The sequence below is a fragment of the Penicillium lagena genome, assembly GCF_028827675.1.
Source record: "Penicillium lagena strain IBT 129212 chromosome Unknown utg000008l_segment0_segment0, whole genome shotgun sequence".
Classification (NCBI taxonomy): Eukaryota; Fungi; Ascomycota; class Eurotiomycetes; order Eurotiales; family Aspergillaceae; genus Penicillium; species Penicillium lagena.
In genome coordinates, this window is record NW_026623229.1 from 2,858,990 (window position 1) to 2,879,810 (window position 20,821).

The 20,821-nt window shown below is 48.1% G+C and overlaps 8 protein-coding genes across 8 annotated transcripts; all 8 read right to left on the reverse strand.

Annotated features, from left to right (window-relative positions):
- Positions 1-130: 130 nt before the first annotated feature.
- On the reverse strand, positions 131-1,483 carry N7510_011773 (NAD(P)/FAD-dependent oxidoreductase; the record flags this gene model as incomplete). Its single annotated transcript, XM_056983697.1, has 1 exon — positions 131-1,483. The coding sequence occupies one exon, from the start codon at positions 1,481-1,483 to the stop codon at positions 131-133; it is 1,353 nt and encodes a 450-aa protein (XP_056829191.1).
- A 2,693-nt stretch (positions 1,484-4,176) lies between these two features.
- Positions 4,177-5,046, reverse strand: N7510_011774 (uncharacterized protein; the record flags this gene model as incomplete). Its single annotated transcript, XM_056983698.1, has 2 exons — positions 4,177-4,935; positions 4,996-5,046. 2 exons carry the CDS (start codon positions 5,044-5,046, stop codon positions 4,177-4,179), a joined length of 810 nt encoding a protein of 269 aa, XP_056829192.1.
- A 1,451-nt stretch (positions 5,047-6,497) lies between these two features.
- Positions 6,498-7,352, reverse strand: N7510_011775 (putative alanine--tRNA ligase; the record flags this gene model as incomplete). The annotated part of the gene is made up of 1 exon (XM_056983699.1): positions 6,498-7,352. One exon carries the CDS (start codon positions 7,350-7,352, stop codon positions 6,498-6,500), a length of 855 nt encoding a protein of 284 aa, XP_056829193.1.
- Positions 7,353-8,336: 984 nt separating this feature from the next.
- Positions 8,337-10,055, reverse strand: N7510_011776 (uncharacterized protein; the record flags this gene model as incomplete). Its single annotated transcript, XM_056983700.1, has 5 exons — positions 8,337-8,441; positions 8,756-9,032; positions 9,084-9,360; positions 9,483-9,920; positions 9,977-10,055. The coding sequence occupies 5 exons, from the start codon at positions 10,053-10,055 to the stop codon at positions 8,337-8,339; spliced, it is 1,176 nt and encodes a 391-aa protein (XP_056829194.1).
- A 426-nt stretch (positions 10,056-10,481) lies between these two features.
- On the reverse strand, positions 10,482-10,870 carry N7510_011777 (uncharacterized protein; the record flags this gene model as incomplete). The annotated part of the gene is made up of 2 exons (XM_056983701.1): positions 10,482-10,657; positions 10,705-10,870. The coding sequence occupies 2 exons, from the start codon at positions 10,868-10,870 to the stop codon at positions 10,482-10,484; spliced, it is 342 nt and encodes a 113-aa protein (XP_056829195.1).
- Positions 10,871-11,383: 513 nt separating this feature from the next.
- On the reverse strand, positions 11,384-12,886 carry N7510_011778 (uncharacterized protein; the record flags this gene model as incomplete). Its single annotated transcript, XM_056983702.1, has 4 exons — positions 11,384-11,680; positions 11,756-12,012; positions 12,188-12,809; positions 12,866-12,886. The coding sequence occupies 4 exons, from the start codon at positions 12,884-12,886 to the stop codon at positions 11,384-11,386; spliced, it is 1,197 nt and encodes a 398-aa protein (XP_056829196.1).
- Positions 12,887-13,945: 1,059 nt separating this feature from the next.
- N7510_011779 (DUF3405 domain-containing protein) lies at positions 13,946-15,779 on the reverse strand (the record flags this gene model as incomplete). Its single annotated transcript, XM_056983703.1, has 3 exons — positions 13,946-14,017; positions 14,072-14,900; positions 14,953-15,779. The coding sequence occupies 3 exons, from the start codon at positions 15,777-15,779 to the stop codon at positions 13,946-13,948; spliced, it is 1,728 nt and encodes a 575-aa protein (XP_056829197.1).
- An 863-nt stretch (positions 15,780-16,642) lies between these two features.
- Positions 16,643-18,480, reverse strand: N7510_011780 (arylsulfotransferase family protein; the record flags this gene model as incomplete). Its single annotated transcript, XM_056983704.1, has 2 exons — positions 16,643-17,947; positions 18,019-18,480. The coding sequence occupies 2 exons, from the start codon at positions 18,478-18,480 to the stop codon at positions 16,643-16,645; spliced, it is 1,767 nt and encodes a 588-aa protein (XP_056829198.1).
- Positions 18,481-20,821: the final 2,341 nt, after the last annotated feature.

Genomic DNA, 20,821 nt, shown 5'->3' on the forward strand with positions numbered 1-20,821 from the left:
AACTTTATTACTCTGCTAGGCTCCTCGAATACCAACTACAAAATCGTTTGGCGAATTGCAGATCAAGATAAGGGCTTGTTAATATTAACATAAGATTGAAAAATTTCATATACTGAAATGACACTGATTTTTAGAGTTTCTGTTTTGCACGAAGGGACTCTTTCAGTTTCTTCATCCGCTGTTCGGTAACGAAGAATGAACGTGGAAATTCCCTGGTAACATCCTCTCCTACAATCATCCGTGCTACCATTTCAGCCATTCGAAAGGCCTTGATCATACCAATACCATGATATCCTCCGCAGACCCATTCATGCGTGTGTTCACTGAATGGGAGCCTCCCGGCAAATGGAGCACCATCTTGAGTGTACCCAAGAATTCCGCTCCAAGAATGGGTGATTTCAGAAGAAATTTGACCATGCATGTACATTTCAGCAATGACACCACGAAGGTGGATTTGAGGGCAAAAGTCCGTTTCACTATCGTCGCCCGTCGTCCGGCGGCCAATGTTCGCCCGGCCCACAACAACATCTCCTTTAGGACGCTGGATCAAGTAATCCCAGTCCTTTGCGGCGTAACGATGCCAGAACGAATTTCTAAGATTGAGAACGGGTGAATGAATCACTTGATGAATGACGTTGCCTCTCACAGGAGATATATATGGTCGTAACTCCGGAACGAGATGACCCATCCAGCCATTTGTCGCATGAACAACATTTCTTGCCTTAATGGTGCCACGATCCGTCTGAACAACAGCGAAGTCAGTGTCATTTGCGTCGACGACGGATATGACGTTCGTATTTGACTGTACGCGGAGTCCATTCTCCTGAACCATTTTGTTCAGAAGAGCAGTCACCATCTTATAAGGCCATACTGATGCTGCGGGAATACTAATTGCTCCGATGCATCTTTCAGAACAGCCAAGCTCGCGAAGTTTGTCTTGAGCTGTGTGGACTGTGTATTGACTTGCAAGATGAGGAGCAAACTTTTGCATATCATCGAGAGCTAAAATGGCTTCCGTAAAATTGTTCGAGTCATAATAAGCGTCGATACCCTCGACAAGAGTCAAGTCACAATCAATCTCAGACTCTTGAATGGCAGCTGTCATCTTTTCCAAATGGGAGTGTTCAAAGACGGTGAGCCGAATTGCTTCTTCCACCCCGTATCTCTGCTTGCGATCAAGCCATACATTATAGCTCATGGTTTTGATATGACCACCGTTTCTTCCTGTGGCCCCAGAACAAATATCCCGAGCATCGATGATAACGACTTGACAAGTGGGCATCTTTTGGTAGATTGTGCGCGCAAGATTCATACCCGACATTCCAGAACCGATGACGACAACGTCCGCGTCATTGACCCAAGGCGATTGGAGTTTGGCAATTGGTGAAGGTTCGGAAATCCAGAACGAAGTGGTTGAATTCTTGACTGGAATCCCGGGGTCAATGACCCCCGGTTCGTAGATCCCATCTGGAGAGCTAGACATTTTGTTTTATTTTTTTTTTACTTGAAAAGAAAGTAGCAGAGATAAATACAGAACTTTAAGATTTAAATGGAAACCCTAGCAATTTAAATTGAAATAGGATCTTAAACTGCTCATGTATGTCTTTTTTCTCTCCGGGGTTGCATTCCCCAATAGGAAGGCGAAGTGAGAGCAAGTGGAGATTTCCCGAACTTCACGATAAGGCGCGGGGTTGGTTTGATCCCTCCCCACTCCAAATCACATGAGGCGATGGGAAGTATAATAGGTGGCGCGCTGCTCTCATTTTACCTTCTTCATCAAGTCATGGCCTCTCAGCAGTCTGAGGATTATTGTGTTCAGAGACAAGACGTGTCCGACTCACAGGTGACCGATCACCCTCCATCCAAGCAGTCCAAACCACGGAAATACGTCCGCAAAGTGAAAGGTGAGAGCAGGCAAGTCTCCGGATAACAGACAACTTAGATGACGCGGTACAAGGTTGTCATGAGTGTTCCCAACGTCGGATAAATTGTGATCTAGCCAAACCCCAATGTCAGAAGTGCCTGGGTAAAGGTCTCCGGTGCAGTGGACTTGGAATCCGCTATCGCTTCAACGACGGGTTTGCCTCGAGGGGGAATATGGTGGGCAAAAGTATCCCAGAGGTACATGACCAGTATGTTTTGTTCCTCGGATAAAAATCAGATCGCCCTAGTAACAATGTATAAACCATAGACAAAGCCGCGTCCATTTCACCCGACAGATAAAGCAGTCCTCCATGTACGGAAAATTTTCAACCGACACCAAGCTCGAAAGGCACTACAGTCCCACCTGCCCATCGTCATGTGTTAAAACAGACGCGCATGTTGAGATTAGCAGTTTAAAAAGTAATAGTAATGAGTCGGTTCTTCCCTTGAGAAACTACATTCTTACCCTACCACCTCCGGATGACATTTCAGTCTTACAGCGTCGCCTGATATCACATTGTAAGTGAACCTCATATTGTATTCTTTGATAGTGACATGATTGACAGTTGGAAGTCTCAGAAGCAATCGCCAAAGAAATGGTCGCAATTGATGGTTCTCATAATGGCTGGCGATGCCTAGTTCTGCCTATTGCCCGGTTGGATGATACAGTAATGAATGCCGTATTGGCAGCTTCGGCGTTTCATCTACTGCTCAATGCCAATGCTCCGAGTAGTCTTCGTCCAGACTTATTTTACACAAAAGCGATCCTGGGCCTTTGCCAACGGCAACACCTACAAGACTATGACTCAACAGCTCGTTGCTTTGTTTTACTAGCCATTTCAGTGCTTCTTGTGGCTGTTATGGTAAACGCAGGACCGGACTTTCCCATTTTATTTCATTTATTGGAATCGGGTCTGGGCGCAATTGAAGACCAAGCAGGCCTTGGAGAGGGTGAGCTTCCGGAGTTTCTTACTCGACAAATCAACAAGTATGGGAGACCAAATTTGCTTTACTTTTTCCCTTTACTGATTGCACAGGCTACGTGTTTACGCAGCACCATTATTAAGCGAACAAGCTGGAATAGACACGATTGCCTCACATGGCCGCAGAAGCTTTGATTGTTTATGGTACACCGGTAGCTTCCATCCAGAGTACTCGGTAGCAGTTTCATTCATCGCAGATATCAACCAACAAGCCTATGATATCTACATTCGCAGTGTGTCTACCACTTCAACCGACAACAGCCTGGCTGGGCTCATTGAGAAGTTCAAATCTACCTGGGCGGCATTTCCACCTAATTCTCCTGGGCAGCATGTGTTAGTCTGGGCCCCATTTATTGCAGCTGCCGTAAGCTCTACCACTGAAGACCGAGAGTTCTTTCGGATGGTGTTTATGAAGCACCATCAACGAAGTGGGTTTGGAAATTTGATCCAGGCCCTGGTTATCTTGGAGACTATTTGGGCAAGCGAACAAGCAGAGAGATGGACTGTACTTTTCCGAAAGACACCTATATTTATTATGTAGTATTCTAAGGAGAAGATTACAAACGCAGCGGGGAAAATAATAAGTACTTATTGGCAGCTGAGATCTCTACACTCTGAATGTGTCGTTGTTAATAGAGAAAATAAAGAGACGATTAGTGAAATGTGCCGCTAGTAGCAACTATCTACGCAGGATAATTTATCGAGTTTGCTGAAGTACGCGCGAATGACCAAAGTTTCCCCTATGAATAGGCCCCAAGCCACAAAGATAAATCGCTTGGCTGAATTCTTACTTCAAATATATACGTCTGGCAAGATCTGGCTTGGGAACTTGGGGTGAGACCTGCTCTCTAATTGTCTCTCCGTTCAGCTCAAAGGTTCTGTGAGCCTAGTAGTGGTTTCCTACCATTAGCACCAAGTTCCATAAGTTTTACTTCAAAATATCTAGTTACTAGTTATAGGCCCCAGCGTTGACTTTTACATTAGCGTGGGAAGTCAATAACTACATGTATAACTCGTACATGAATATCGTCAATAAAAAAACACTTAAACCACGTTGAAGAGAAGTATATCACAGTATCATACTTGTCAAACCAGAGTGGTTCAACCCAGAATAGAATAAAAAATTGCATGGATAAAGACCTCCGGAATGAACAGCGGTTCTTGAAAATCCATAACAGATGAGAAGTGGAAATGATGCTAATTGCTCCGGAGGAAATTTGCCAGCAGGTCCTGCTCTTAAAAGGCACCCAAGGAGTTTTAGCATTGCAATTTAGAGGTGCAGAATCGCAGCATAGAGAGTTCCAAGAACAACCGCAAGAACAGAGACTGCAGAGTTGCTGTTTGCTCCATTGTAGGGGATAGGACTTGCGGTAGGCGTGTTCCAACTTCCGCTTGAAGAAGTCTTAGGGATAGTAGAGGTTTGAGAGGTGGTGGATGTTCCTGCACAAGGACAAACAACTGTTGTTCGTGTGATCGTGGAAGTAACGGTTGTCTTAGCTCCAGCAGAGGATGGACCCGTCAGTGGGGTGCTTGTAGGGGCAGCAGCTCCCGATGAGCTGGGAACAGGGGTGACAATGGAACTGGAATGGGATCCCACAGGCCGAGTAGACGAAGTCGCAGTTCCAGTCGGGCTTGGAATCGGAGTGGCGGATGTTGCAGGGGTAGTAGACATAATACACGAAGTTGAAGACTGGTCACCAGATCCATACTGGCATTCAGCCTCCCCCAAAACAGCCAGGCACAGATTGATTGGAATGTCAACAAGTCCACCAGTAGCCTGAGACTTTTGGTCACACTCTGATTCTCCGAGAACAGCCAGACAGATGTTGATCGGCACATTGATCATGGAGCTGCCGCCGGATGAAGTGGCCTGGTTGCATCTGGCCTCTCCAATGGCAGCGACACACGCACTTATGGGCACATTGATTAAGCCATTAGAGATGCTCTCCGTTTTGCACTGAACCTCTCCAATTATACCCGCGCATAGTCCAGCAGGAACGCTGATCAAATTGTCTGCGGATGGAACTGCCTATAAAAGAGATTGATTATCAGTATATACTTGGAAAGCAGAAAGGAGGGATATTCTTACTGCGCATGATACCGCAAGAGCAAGAGCAGATGTGAGAATAGATTGTTTCATCGTGCTGAAATAACTGGAGATTGTGGTCAAAAACCAAGAAGCAATATGGAGCAACTCTGATCAAGCAAAGTAAATGAGTGGACGCTGTTATCAGCGAGAACGAGTGACTGTTGATGAGAATCAACGGCTGCTACCCACAGCAGCAGAAAGGAATGAAGCAACTGAACGAGTTGAAAGAAAGGAGGGAAAAGATCGTGAAGGATCCGTAAGGGTTAGAGCGTCAAATTGACTTGCCCCTGGCATAGCATGTCAAAACATCATCATAGCGCCTTGACCCTTGTTCTTACAATCTCGGAGGATGGGGGAATTGTCGATCTGCAAGACGGACTGCAGCTGGCCAAGGAATTTTGAACTAAACGCGGCCCAGACCCTCCCATCCGCACGAGGGACCTCCATAATTGGTCTAGCAGCGAGCCCTTAGTGCCCGTTGACACCGTTAACAATTTCGGCTATGCCTATAAACTAGTGATGATAATCAAGCACTATGAGGTAGATCAGACCCCTAAAACCTTGGCGCGCAAACCACAGCTCCTCGTTCGTTCTACTCCGCAGCCCACGGCTCGGTTCTCTATTAGCGTATCCACATTCCCCCCTCCCCTGATTTTGTGCCTCGTGATTTCTTAATCAGGAGGATTCCCTCAGATCAGGTTTTGTGGAACATCATTTCCAAATTGTTGTTAGAAAATTTTGGGTGTTAATAATGATAATCCTTTAACCCGTCCCTGTCAGTCGGCTGTCCACTGCTACGTCGCCACCGTTTTGCATGTTGATCAGGGCTCCGGTCAAGATACGATTGCACAAATTACCCCCAGAAAATCTCAGTGCAGGTTTCCGGGAGGGATTTGAGGAAACTCACCTGTACTGACTTTCCTAGTCAATTGGGTAAGACAAGCCCCCGCTCGATTACGATTCCTCATTTGTCGGTGTAATTTTAGAGCACATACTATCAAATTGACTTGGCAGATGAAATCTTCATGACAATAATGGGTTAATGAAACGAAATGCCATTGAAATATGTTATCTTAGCCTGCTACGCATTATTAAGTTTAAAGCGAAAATGCAACCAATGATAAAAGTGGCATTTTGTTTCACAACAGCTTGGTCAACATTTGCTTTTTTCCCCCTTCTATCATCATAGCTCTCTACCACGCTCGCTGCACACCGAAAACCAAGCCTTGATGAAATCCAAGCTTACTCGCTCAAGCTATACTCTCGGTAATCTCAATATGGCAGTGCGTGACATTCAGATGTATGCTATCTAAGATAATAATCATAAAGCTGAGAAAACCCGGGTTTTTTGCCCGCATACATGACACAACCAGCTATCATAGGATAGCCAGGGAAGCTGATGACGAAGCTCTTCTAATATATCAAGTCATGCAATAAGTGCTTCGCGATCCTCTAGAGATGGGCTAACAGAACAATAGATCATTTCATCCAGCTGACAGCAATTATGATACTGAATAGCTGACCCTGCTGGTACCCTTGCTTCTAGAAATCTTCCTTACGGTCGTTTCTCCACATAAATCGGTGCTTTCGACGTGAGTTCCCCCACAGGGATACACCTCCGCACCAACTATGCGCACCACTCGAAAGCGGTCTTGACCTGGGGGCAACATCTGGCGATTTGGAATCAGATGCGAGACACCTTCGCGGCGGAAATCATCTTCACTCCAGAAGTCGATTTCCACAGGCAAGGCACTCTTGATAAAGCTGTTGACTTTATCCTGAATAGAATCTTTCCATTTCCCCTCAATACTGCCGCGGAACTCACACGATGCACTTTCTGGGAAATGTGAAGCCTTCAGTTCGTCGAAGTCGGCGATTTTGTCTTCTAACAAGTGTCTCACGGCCGAGCCCAATACGTGGCCAGCTGTATGGAGTCGGGAATATAGCAGCCTCTTCTCAGCATTGACCATTTGTTCGACGCAATCACCAGGGTGGATATTATTGCATTCGGTACTGTTGATGAAGCGGACTAAATGCAGAACTCGCCCTTCATTCATAGCGTCCATTCGCGCGGCGCGAACCTCAATACCCGGCACACTTTCCGTAGCTGGGACATCATCACATTCGGTTCTAATAGCAGTCATTGTACCTTCGTCGGATGGCTGACCACCCCCCTGAGGGTGGAAAATGGTATCTTTTGTCACAATAACAAAGTCGTCATCGCTGGCCGTTTTGAACAAGTCACGGTTTTCGCTTTCTAGCGTTGCGAATGGTTGGATAGACTGTACAGTTGTCTGTAGTCGTAGCAGGTTTGCATCGTGCTGATACGCAAGATATGTTGGTATTGCCGCAGCCATTGGGTTTCGGTTTGCTCATATGAAGCAAAAAGCGAGGACGGAGGCACTATCTTATGTGAAGGCCAAAATTCAAGTCAACCAGGATTGGGCAACTGTGCGTCTGGTGATGAGGGCGCGTCAACTGATCCTAGTGGGCTGTGCTGCATCGGTTATTTTCCGCAGCCCGCAGTGTTTATAGGCGAGTGTCAGTCAGCTGACTGACATGGTGACTAAGCGGCAGTATTTCACCGCTCTGGGGCTGACTAATTCAAGGCAAGGTCGAGTCGGCACAAGACTCGAGGAAGACCCGGTTGTTGAAAAGGGGAGACACAATGCATGCCAAGAGAACAGAAGTGAGGCCTGCCGCGTGGTCTTCGTTTTATAGGATTTAGTTCCGGTCCAGGTCAATGGAGAGACACTGACACGCTATATATTGAAGTGAAGGAACATCATGTGCGCCAAAAGCAGACGTCAGATCCAACTGTGATCCTTGGCGGGCCCTCCTCGATGTGTCTTCCCTGCCGATATTTGACACAGACTCCGGATGTTTTATTTCCGGCACTTCATTTCCTAGCCCGAGGATAGAAAGGCGGAAGGTTGGCAGCCAGTCTGTACTTGAGGGTCAATAGGGTCTCGCTCAGTCCTCTGTCTCATTGAATAAAGGGAGTATAGAGTCAAGCCTGGCGAGTTTTCTAATAGAATTCACTGGGATATAGTGCACGCACCAGTAGAGCCTCGGTTCATTTTCTCCACTAGAGCACGACCACCTGCTTCTCCCTTAGACTACGATTCAGTCTTAATACTTATGCAGTGTTTCAACAAAAGTCAAGGTTATGGGCCTAGCCCACTATCATGCCGATGTTTTCTTCTTATCTTAATTTGTTCTATTTCTGCTGAGTATATCCAAGTGGGGATGTTGATTCACTGAAATACAAAATATAACCATTCCGACAAGCAACGCTTCACTGCTCGTCCTTCGCTTTTCCCCGATCAAGGTCATGCCGCCTAGAGGTGGTCTGTGGCTGCTTGCACATCACCTTCCTTTTCAACATCTCCGGTCAGGGTCACATCCTGCCCCTGTTTGATCCGTTTCCACAGCTCGTCTGCTTTCTTCACGGGCGACATGCTCCGGTCCATGAAGGCCAGATCTACAGCCTCTAAGCTCAAACCCGCCGTCTCGGGGTATAGGAAGTAGATCATCGGGACGAACGCAAGATTGAATGCGGCGAAGATAATGTATGTCTTCCAGTGGATGTTATCTATCGCCGAGGGGACGATTTCAATCACAACAAACGTTGAGAGCCACAAAAACGCTGTGGCGAGACCAATCCCTTTGGATCGATGGGCCAAGGGGAGAATCTCTGGTCCATAACACTATTGACAGTCAGCATCCATGATTTGCGCCTGAATGAGACGTTACCAACCCAGAGACCGCCCATGAACCCCCATGTGTAGAAAGCTTGGTATGCGAATATCATCACGACCGCCACGATTCCCGAGATCTGAGTATCAATCGCTAGCATCGCTGCTAAGACCATCATCACTATCGCCATCCCAATGGCCGATATCATGAACGAGCGTCGTCGACCGAGCTTTTCAATGGTATACCACGTCCCAAGGGACGCAAATAAAAACCAGATTTGGAGAAACCCAGACATGAGTAGGGACAAATGACGAGAAAATCCGACGGAGTCCTCAAAACTAGTTAGGGGATCAGCATGAACTACAGTGCCCAATGGGTCCCTTTCATACATGACAGTTGTATAATAGCTGATGGGTGTGGCGCCACTCCACGCTTGGCACGCATTGAGCAGGCATGCGAGGCCCACCCGACGCCGAGAGCGAACGTGGTCGTCGCGAAGCAGATCCATCCAACCTTTCTGTTCGCTTTCAATAGCAAGAGCATCCTGGATTTCTGTCACTGTGTTGGCTAAGGCAGTCTCATCCACGACGCCATTAGAAGATCGTAGTAGGCGAAGGATATCGGTCGCTTCCTGGTGACGACCGTTCTGGAAAAGCCAGCGAGGCGCTGTTACTAGCGTTAGATTCACATTCCAGATACAATAGGTATGAATCACTCGCATTCGGGCATGAAGAGCAACATGACATTCAAGCAAATTCCCAAAAATGCTTGAAAGGCCATTGGGAAACGCCAGGAGGCGCTGCTCGCATATTCAGACATGGCAAAGTCAATCCAGTACGCCAGCACCTGGCCTAAAATCAAGAAACTCAGCGACACGGCAAGCAACATGCCGCGTTTGTCTCTTGTCGCCGTTTCGGACTGCCAGACCGGCAGGTTGCTAGTAATCAGCCCCAACCCTAGTCCGGCCACTATCCGGCCTACAATTAATTGCACGATAGTGTAGCTGGATGCCTGCAGGATCGCACCAAGGCTTAGAACGCCTGAACCGACTTGGGCGACTGTCAACCGACCCCATCGGCCACCACTAACAGCGGTGCAAAGACAACCGACCAGACAACCGATCACAAATAGTGCCGTCACTGTGCCTTCCATTGGCGAATCGAGATGGAAGGTGTCCTTGAAGGCACTGGCTGTCAGGAGTCCCCCAATAACTCCATCGTCGTACCCTGAGAATGAAATCAGTTCATGAAAAGCCTCCTATGTGCACTCATAAGATGTTTACCGAAGATAATAAAGCCCATTCCTGCAGAGCAGGTAATGGCAGTTAGAAGACCTCTACCGGTCAGCCGTAGATAAACCATGATTTGTACAGTTTACGGCAAGTGCGCAAGCGAGGTTGCAAGCAGAAACTCTACCAAGGGATGGGGACCCCATCTGGATTTTCTACTCTGACGGCAGGTGCACCTTCAGCGATGATCTCTATGACCAGACAACCGAGGGGGGGCCACTGAAACCCTCGATCAATCTTCTCTGGTGTGGGGGTTGGTTGCTGGGTGCTACCGCTGCTTGCGCGGGGAACGTGGACCCTTGACCCACGCTCAAATCCCCAGATCGTGATTCTGTCCAGTAGCCAAACAACTCGGTTATTTCGCATCCAAAAGACTGCGTGGGGTGAACTGCGTGGGGTGAAGCTTCCTTCGGTTGAGGACAGTCCCACTGGTGTTTCTATGCTCTATCAGGTACACTTCGGGTCGATCCCGAGGACCTTAGCCGACGAGGGTGGTCTCTCAGCGCCACTCCACAGCCGCGGCCATTGCTAAGAAGTTGTCAAGGATGACGTTACCACCAGCATCATCAATATAATCATCAAGAGGCTTCTCTTCCTCCTGGTCATTGTCTTCTTCGCCGTCTTCTTCTTCCTCGGTGAAGTATTCGTTCACAGGCTCTTCATCGTTGAAGGTGTCTTATTTATTGTAATGCTGCAGGGAGAAACGAATGTAGTTGAGATACTGGGCCAGATGCGGTAAAATAATATTTGGGTTCTTGAGTCATCGACAAGTCTACTTGCGAGGAGCACAACAACCAGCTCGGTCGGGGAAAAACTCGCGTTCGTCTCTGTCCCCGTATGCGGGGGCGATGAAATTAAATCATCGTCCTTGCAAGCCGCCGCCATCATGTAGTTGTTGATGCCCGATCTGACAACCTGTTCATGAGGGACCTAAGCAAAAGTTCTTTCGTGTTCAAAGATGGACAGGTGGTAAATGATGGCGGTTTCCCACCACGGGGGTAATAATTTTGATCCGGCCTTTAAACGGCGGATACTTATTGGCGACTCGTATTAGACTGAAAAGTGTTATGGTGCTAGAATTTTCTACAATAGAAGGAGCGACCCGGCTAATCTGAAGTTCGAGAGCAGAAGAAACGGGGGTGGTACACATGGCTTTATTAAGACCCTCTTCCTCCGATGAGCTTCGCTCACTCTATAAGAAGTATAAACATGTAGTGACACATAGTATTATGTCTTCGTCGTGCAGCAAAGATTGCTTGGAAAAGAATGCCCAAAGTTCTAGCAGAATATAAAGATTTGAACGACGCTTCAATACATCGTGACAACGAACCAGCCAGGGCATGCCCCATGGATCAGCAGGAGCTATTTCAAATCCTACAGATTACTATTCAGGGCCATTGATTACGCTGCGTGCTGTTGTAGCTCCAACCCAAGATCTTTATTAAACGGGAGGTCGTAGCCATTGCGCTTAATAAAATCGTTCATGGCGTCTTCACCCTGGAGGTACACGCTATCAATCGTAGTTTCGGGTAAAAGCCTGTTGGCTCGGTCCGCTTTCAGGCGCGCCAGCTCACTGTCGACCTTGTTGAGCTTAAAAGCCGAGTTGCGGGGGTACCAGAACATTCTAGGCCGTGTAGGGTGGTACTCTGGTATAGAGGTCCGGCCAAGGGCCCGGAGGATGACTTGTTCCAGCAGAGACTGAGAACAGTCAGCAGTTGCGATTAAGCAGTTACTAATATGAAAATGGTGCAGGAGGATATCAGTCCAACTCACGTAATCGCCATCGCCCGTGCCTCGATTGAGATTGTAAGGCTCTTTGAGCGTCACATGAGGGTTAGTAATGACTCTAGCATAGTGTTTGTAGTTGAAGCTATTAGTATGTGGCAGCAGGCCATGCAGGATAAAAGTGTCACCAGCCTTCGCCTCGACGGCCGCAAAGTTGTGGCAGTCTTTAGCGTGCTTGCAGAGCACAGGGGTGTCAATTACGGGATCGAGGCCTTCTGGATGAGCGTACAGCTTTTCGCAAACACCTAGGCGGTCAAAGTAAGTTAGGCCAAAAGAGCGTATAATGAAGTCAATAGATATTGAAGTGTGGAAATTTCCATTTGTGTTGATGCTCTTGGTCATGGGCGTGGCAACCTGGCGATGCAATGGAATGGCACTTATCGTATAATCGTAATTGCAAGGGTGCGTCTGCTCACTCACCTTTCATGGCATCTTCACACAACCAAGTTCCTCCTCCGTTCTTTGGAATGTCCGTGAAACAATGTACAATAGTCATGGCGGTGCTCGACGAGTCGAGAAAGGAGCGATACCAGTCGTTATCCGAGTGGAAACTTGGCTTATCCTGGGGAGGATGAGATGCTGGATCTTCCTTGGACCGTGCTTCGCTCCCAAAGTTCACGATGAAGTTGTCGCCGACCCAACGCTCACGCGTTTCGTGAATCCGCTCTTCTCCACCGCAGAGGTCCACAATCTTGCCCCAAGCCTTAGGGCAGAACTCCTCGTTTCGTACCTGACGGTGGTGAGCCACATGGAGATATTCTTCCTCCCAGGTGGTCTTGTCTTGCTCGTCATACCCCGTGCGGACCCAGAAATCTGGAAGCCACTGGTCAATGTAATTTCGATCGAAGCCACCCTCAACCTTTAGCCAGCCGTGGGCTAAAAAATGCTCCGCCTCCTGATCGGTCAGGGATGTGTACGGCTTGGAGGGTGGAATGGACTTCTTGAGTGTCCCAAATGTCTCGCGGGGAGCATCCTTGGCGAAAGAGAATTTTGCCTCGCTATCAACGGGGCTTCTGGGCTTTATTATCGGTTTGTCGCTCCACTGCACAGAATCGACCGCGTCAGGCATGGTTCCGATGGTATGGATTGCTGACGTACCTGTGGCTGGAAGTTGGCCATCTTGGTTCATTGATGTGTTCAGGGCAGCAGAGCAGAGGGGGTTTAAAACCTTGAAGAAATCGAAGGAGGTCGTTGTGGAAGTAGAATTCCCAAGCTAAACATGGAGATGAAGTTAATTTATCTCCGAGAGCCGTCGGGACCTACAGCCCCCTCGCTGCATCTTCGCTCCGGTGACCTTCTGGCTGTTTCTACCCCACATGTCTGAACTTACAGTCTAACTGTACTTGGCAAAGTTCTAATACCGAATTTAGGCAGACCACAGGGATGGTTCACAAGCGGGGGATTGAGGCCCGAAGGGTTCACAAATTGTAGTTTAATAAAGAGGGAGAGTTCCACAAGCGGGGAACGTTAGCATGCGGGGGATTGGCAAGCGAGCGAGCGCCCAGTAATTGAGAGGGGTCGGTAGGCAAGGAAGTCATAGGCTGGGTAATCAGCCCGACGATGAGTAGAGTAAGAAGACAAGGGCCAACTTGCCATGCCGCTACGTCTAGATGAAGCATCATGACGGTTGGAGAGAGGAAGGCTGATAGGTTGGTAACTGGGTCTACTAGCAAGAAAGTAGGCAAAGGCAAAGGCATAGCTAATAGATCTGTATTCCATAACCATGACACGTTTATTCCTATAATTCTTAGGTCCATTTTTCCATTTTTTTTTTTTTCTCTTCCTTCCTTTTCCTTTCCTTGTTTCCCTGTTTGTCTCCACCAGAGGCGGGAGGCGAAGTGGGATGGATGGAGGTCGAAGAGCCGAGAAACCTCTAAGAAGGTCTTTGACTTGCAGGAAATTGAAATAATCTCACAGCATATCTAGTGCATGGGTTTGGATTGTTGGAGTGTCATTGGAAAAACCTCATTTGCAAAGCAGTATAGTCGGCCCCGTGGGTCTAGGATCCACCGGAGGGCCGTCCAGAGATGTCTCTCGTGGATCTTCTTCGACACTGTCCGCTCCCTTTCCTTGGCTCATGCACGTAATCGACCAACTTCACCGCTCCATGCTTGCAAAGTGACTTCTTGTCTATGTTCAGAGAGGTCGTCCGAAGAAATCAGGATCTCAAGACTGGTTCTAACGCTCCGAGTTCTTGACCGGGTGAATGAAAATGGGCGGCAGACAAAGAGGGCGATTTTCCTTTTCCCACTACATGCACTTTTAGTATAGTCCAAAATTTGTTAATGGCCATGGGTCTCCCACCGTTTCTGCGCCATCGTACCCCAACCACGCGCGATAGATCCTCTCGGCAAAGGAGGAGCGCCACATAAAGGATGTGTACAGAAGTATGTCATCGCATGACTTATAACCCCAAACACTATTGAGGTCCCCATTGATATTCCCTAGTTCCCCTGAATTAGCGCGACGATCTAGCTCTGCCGCATCCCATGCCCGCTCATGATAGACCGGCTGCGGAACTTGAACAGCTTTGAGACCATAGTACATAGCCCAAGAGATAGGCGACATTTCCGATGCGAGACCTAAGCCCTTGGAAGACTGGTCCTTGTGCATGACACGTAGAAGCCGTGTCGAGAGTCGTGACATAGCAACAATGGTTGCGCGTCGCGGTGTGTGCTTCTGCTGTCGGAAATGGTAGATTTTTTGGCCCCACGGCCAATTCACCCCGGCAGGGTCAAAATGTGGAAGCCAAGTGATTAGGTCGGCTTCCTCGCCAACACCCCAGGCACCTTCGTCCTCGTCTTGACTCAACACTGGAGGCACAGGGCTGTGTCTTCCAAGATCAATGTCCTCGATTGGCTGAGGACCCCAAATACTATCGCGGTCCACCATATCCTGGCCCACTTTCGTACCGAACTCTTTCCATGTGCCATGAATCGCTGGGATATAGAAGTACGAGTTTCGTTCCCAGAGGTGCTTCCGCGGTTGGCGCCTCGCGAAGTCGGCTGCTTTGGTCACTAGCGAATACAAATGGCCAGTGTAACGAGCGTCCATCTCAAACTGCCACAGGTACTCGTATTGTGGATGAAGTCGCGAAAATAGCTGGACTGGTTGGAAATACTGCAGAACAGGGCTGATCAAATTGTTAGAAGCTGGATTCTGATGGAGTTGCATGATGAACATACTCATGAGCCTTGATTTCGGAATACCATTCCTGCAATATTTTCGTGTTGAAAAAGACGGCGAGATCGCGCAGTTCTTTGGGCAGGTGCTCCGCCTTGAATTTGTCCATGGCAAAGGTGTCTGTAGGGTTCGGCAGGTGAGTGCCTTTGCAATCCACCAAAAGTATGACCTCATATTCCCCACCAGAATGGAGTGCCAGTTCCATGATCATAGCCCGAATGTAGTGTAGGTCGTCCTCCGTGTATCGCTTGCTCAACCAAGTGCGCATGATCACAGCTGTCCGCGGTCGAATCCCCGGCTCGGGGTCACTGAGATCAAGCTCATCATGGATAGCCATATCCCACCGCTTGTCAAGGGTCCATATTTGCTTATTCTGCGGCTCGGTGGTTCGAAATCGATCTCCGTTACGCTGCAGGCAGTCCTGTTGTAGGTTGGCCCAGTTCACGTCGTCCCATTGCAGCTCCTCTGCGTGATTGAATCTATCAGAGCCGGGCGAGCCATTGTCGCTCCTGTGCTTATACCCGTATGCGCCGTACCTCGACACCGCGTCCGCGCAGAGATCGCGATCGAGGCCCCAGGCCTCGTAGGAACCGAAGATTGGGGACGGGAAGCCCGATGAATTCCAATGATACCCGCTCATCATCGTGTCCTCATCATGTCGGTCCAACACGCGGCCATAGGGCCCAACGCACGCTCGATGTGATCCCTGCCATGTCGAGTTCCATGAGACGGAATTGTAATCAGGGTAGGGGTTGTTGATGATCCGTCGAAGATCATGCGGATGTTGTCCTGCAAACTCGGTCGGAAAGGGGTAAGAATATCTACTCATGGGTCAGAACACACGCGAGATGGGAAATAGGAGTGCCGGACCTGAAGGGGTTGATGGAGGACGTGTGCCACCCTTGCCATGACGCTGTAGCGAGCAGCAGCTGCAGCAGAAGAAAAAACGCCACTGCCGCCATGTACAACCGGCGCCTTCGTGGGCCAAATCGCCTGCGTTGGGCCTGGAGAGATTCCATTATCCGTCCAGTCTGGCTCATCGGCGTGAACCGGTCGGAGTGTTATACCAACTGACGAACGGGGACGTCGATTGACCGTGTATTACGCAAGCTTCGGGGATGGGGCGAGTGTTCCGTTTGCCGTGGGGCTTAGCTGCCTCCACCCAGGGACAAAAAATAGGTTGGCCATCCCCTTGCCATGGAACGTCTACGTGGCGGTAATACAGCAGCGTGAAGGTTATAATAATTATTGTAAGACTACTTGAATAGAGACCGCTTTCATTTTCTCATGAGACATATTTCACGAGGGTCTCTTTTCCGACTAACTGAACTTTTGTATGGCCGTGAGTGGTCTACTAGTCTGAAAACAAGCTTTTCTAGCTACTTGCCGACTCAGACGATAGTTACGCTAACCATTTTTGGATTTTTCAAAGCAGCCTGGGTATCTTTGCATTTGAATCCCATTGTAAGGCTAAATTGGAGTGCGATTAACTAACGATATTCCGATCCGATAAAGCCCTAGCAGTGTCAGAGCTCATTCTGACATTGGAAAACCGCGTCTTTGACCACACGCTGCGAAGCTTGATTTGCTTGCGAGAATATTCAATCCTCGCTGTCATTTCTTCGTAGCGATATCACGTAAAGTATCCCTTCAGTTATCACAAAAAGCAAATTTATATTCGCATAAGTGGTATCATTCAGGTACACTGCCAAGTGGAACAGCTCGATAACCGCCTGGTCGGGAAAGTGGCCGACTTCTATGCACTCTCCATGTCCAGAAAACACCTTGAAGCAGACAGCACCCGATCATAACGAAGGAAATCACGACGCCAGAAGAGAACACGCCGACAGAGTAACTGCGGACGAAATCCCGGAAATTCCAATCTAGTTGTTCGCCCATCACCCCAGTCATGCCAAGAATCTCGTTTTGGCCGTTCAACGCGACAATCCGGAAATAAACATGCGCGACGCCCTGAGGAAGGTCAATTTTGGTTTCGAATCCTTCTTTCTTCACGACCTTGAGCGGCTCAAAATGCATGTCATCCATATCAACGCCATCCCATTGTTCAATTCTCCAAGCGACAACCTCCGTTGCCCCATTCCAACTCACAAACACAGATGAGCGAATCAAAACAGCAGCGGGGTTTGTATTTGGTTTTCCAACCCAACTGCTTTTCGTGGAGCGGTACGAGACAACATTTCCGAGTGTAAACCAAGTAGATGGTCCAAAATGTGCATCGCACAAAACACGTCCATCCGGTGAAAATTCAGTATACGCCGCACAGTGACCCCAGCCAACAAAGACGTTCCTAGACCCAGGCAAGTCTTGCATATTCCCCTGAGATGTAGTTCTGATGCTGCCAGGGTGGAAGTATTCCCCTTGAACTCGGGCCACTCGATTCGGGATGTCAATTACAATAGCCAATCCACGGCTTTCTGTTGGCGGGTCGAAAAACCACTCTGCGGTGTTATCAAGAAGCGTGATGGTATCATCGCTCCGCCACCGTGCATCATGTTGCCAGGCAAAGTTAGTAGCTCTGCCCTCCGAGGCATCTTCAAATTCATTCTGTTTCCCGCCTAGAATCCATAAAATCTCGCCGGTCTTACCGTCAATACTGAGAATAGCGTGTAGATGTCGTGCAGAAATGAGATAATTTCCTGAGGGATCTTTGTCGATGCTGTTGATATGATAGGCATCATACGGGTCCTCACGTTTCCATCCTCTCCCTTTCAGGCCCGCGTATGAGGCATTGAGAGGTATATGCTGTGAACAGCGCCACTCAAAATTGAGGCTTCCAGTGGCAATATCAATCTCCTGGAAGATGCTGTCGTAAATATATCCATGCTTGGCTCCTCCAGACTCGGTGAGGTCGTGAGGTTTGACATCGTATATAGTAACCAAGGCAGTGCCATTCTCAGTTATCTGGAAGTCGTGCAGATCGCCATCCAAATTACCGACCGGCTTCACTTCAAATCGATGAGAATAAGATGAATCGAGCTGGTCAAAGTCAGAAATTAACCTCAACAATCCTAATAGTGTCACCACAGTGCGGAACTTAGCCGGCTTACTAGAGACCAAGAGCCCTGACCATGCCCACTAGAGTATCCTCCATGCCAATATGTTAAATACTTCTCGCCAAGGTATTCTTGAACCCGAAAGTCTTCTGGTGTATCAAACAAGGGCTTCATCCATACCAAGTTGCCGCGGGAATCAAGAATCATTGGCGCGGAGTATTCAACCACACCTCCGTGGGGAGCGATAAAGGTGTATGCATCGCTGCATTGCGAATCCCATTGAACAAAATTCACGGCCGGAGACTCGTAATCAAAAGTGACATATCGGCGACTCGGATATAAACCGTAAAACCCATAGTCGTAAAAACTGGCTCCTACCCGAAGATTTAATCGTTGCAGGTTCGGGATAATCAGGAACCTCAGCGAAACAATGGCGGTGATGAACGCGAACAGCAGCGAAGCAACGGCTAGTTTCTGGTCGAGCAGTCGACGGCATATAGCATGCAACAAGTGCATTGTCGCATTGGTTCTGAACGAGGGATCCTTTACTCCTGGCAAAACAAAAGAATAGCGACTTTTTAGAACAGACAGAAAGAGGGTGACAGAGAGGAATACGTCAGCGCTGTTACGAGTTTCCGGAGGGCTTATTGGGTCAGCCCAAATGAGGCTACCCAGACGGGACTAATACTCCGGCAGAATGACCCGACCTGTAGCCAGCGAATTTCTCTCCGATATCTACAGCCACGAACTTCAAGGCCTTCTCTCGTTCTCCTGCTCCACGCAGGTGCTTCAATATCGCAGCCGGTAAGAGAAAGAAACTGTACTTAATAAGGAGTGGACTGAGCTAAATTATTTACAGGATGGTGTGAATGAGAAGCAACCATCCTTGCAGACATTGAGTCTATTGGACGAAATAGAACTTCTTGAACATCGTGACTGTCCATACAAGAGCTTAACATAATATAGTCAAATTCAATATCGAGCAGTCACACTTCTCGAGTCCTTTGAGATATTTAAGAAACATCGTACGGTAAGAAAAGACAAGGAATGGTCTAGCTCAGGGAAATAGAGGTGGATACGAGTGTGTGCCGCAGGGCTCCCGAAGCAAGAAAGACAAATCAATAGCCAAAAGTGTTATAATTCAGGGAAAAGGGAAAGACCCTGATCCCAGGGGTTCTTTGACTTATTCCGGGTAGGTCAGCAAATGGTCCAATAGGGTTGAACGAATGACATGCCGGATATAAGACGGATGTGCTGAACATACAGACCATGTCGATACAGACAGGAAGTGGGGCGAGTAAGATATCTAAAAAGACCAAGAAAGGTGAATGTGGGTCCTGTCAGCCAGTAGTGCCACGGGAATTTCCCTCGTGCGCCGGGGCGGGGACTAAGTTTTAGCCCCGAAGTGGATAGAGCTTATCATATAGACAAACCCTCTGGGCACAGTTACCATGGAACTTCTCTGCCAGACCTTCTGGTTTACGGGTCCGTGGGAACACATGGTCCATGTGATCACTTACCAAGGCAAAATTGAGAATCCGATGTCTTCTCAACAAAGTATTTTGAATCTGCCCTATTCTGGTATTTTCGAAAAGTCGTGTGGCCAACCCGCCCCCTCAGCCTCTGGTCCACATTCGGCCGACCGAAGTCTTTTCAGCTAGTGAGAAAAGTTTGACCGAACAGACCAAGTGATCACTCGGCGCATTGGTGTTAATATGTTCATGCGAAATTAAATGTGATTTTGGGCCTGCGCCAGCGAGTTGAACGATACGCCATCAACCCATGGATACTAGATCAGCAACCACAACGCATGCACTGGTGGATATCGAAAACTCCGAATTGGACATATAGTACTTCCTTTTTTGAGTCCCCTTGACCTGGGCATATGTCAATGTGCAAGCCCTGGATTCTGTGACAGGAAGTGGGTACATGAACCATGGAGCCGTATTGGCAGCCCGGTATCCGGGGAAGACTTCATAATAACAGGCAGATGCTGTACATCCTTGCAGGAACCGAGACCATAGTGCTTTATTTACCAAACGATTACTGGAATGATAAGATGGACAAGAGAACTCGTTCCTGTAACATGAAAAATTCTAAGCTTGGTGTGGCTAATGAAAATAAGCTCGGGCGCGGCAATTGTCGCAAAAAAGACGCAGGTACACGGACTAGAAGCTCGGTAGAGAAATGCCTGTTATTGCTCTCGATACATTGGAGCTGGTATTATTGTTTTTAGTCGGTGAGGCTAAGGGAGATTCGTGAGAAAGGATTTAGCGTTCATACATGTTTTGTTAGCTTGTCTTGCACCCATGCGAGTCATACACCGAGAACTATCGTGGGGATCATTTAATATGCAATGATTCAATGAATACGTTAGGAGGCGTGGGTAAAAATCGCCAAACTGGTTAACGAGGTAATATACCGAGTACTCCCAGGAGCTAAAATCTCGTAGTATCCAACCCACCACGCATACCATCAATCCACAGCCTCTAGTCGTTTATCACATCTCCTGTCGATATTCAATCTCGCTCTGGGTATACGATGGACATGAGTCAGGTATAAAACGTAGGATTGTATCCACCGTTATCATTCAGGGCTGGTTGAAATGTAGATGCTATAATGCACAGACCGAACTATGACCGAATTAGGCGGCGTCGTCGAGAGCTTTGAATTACTCTGGCGCCAGATGGGCAGAGTGTATGGATGGGAATAATTTTAGAAGATGATAAAATGATGGCGAGGATTGAAATGAATGGCAATATTATGTGGAATTCAAAGAATCCCAATTTCGTAGTATTCGCAAGATTATTATATAGAAAAGCTCCATAATTTTCATGTCAAAGGCGAAGAGAATACT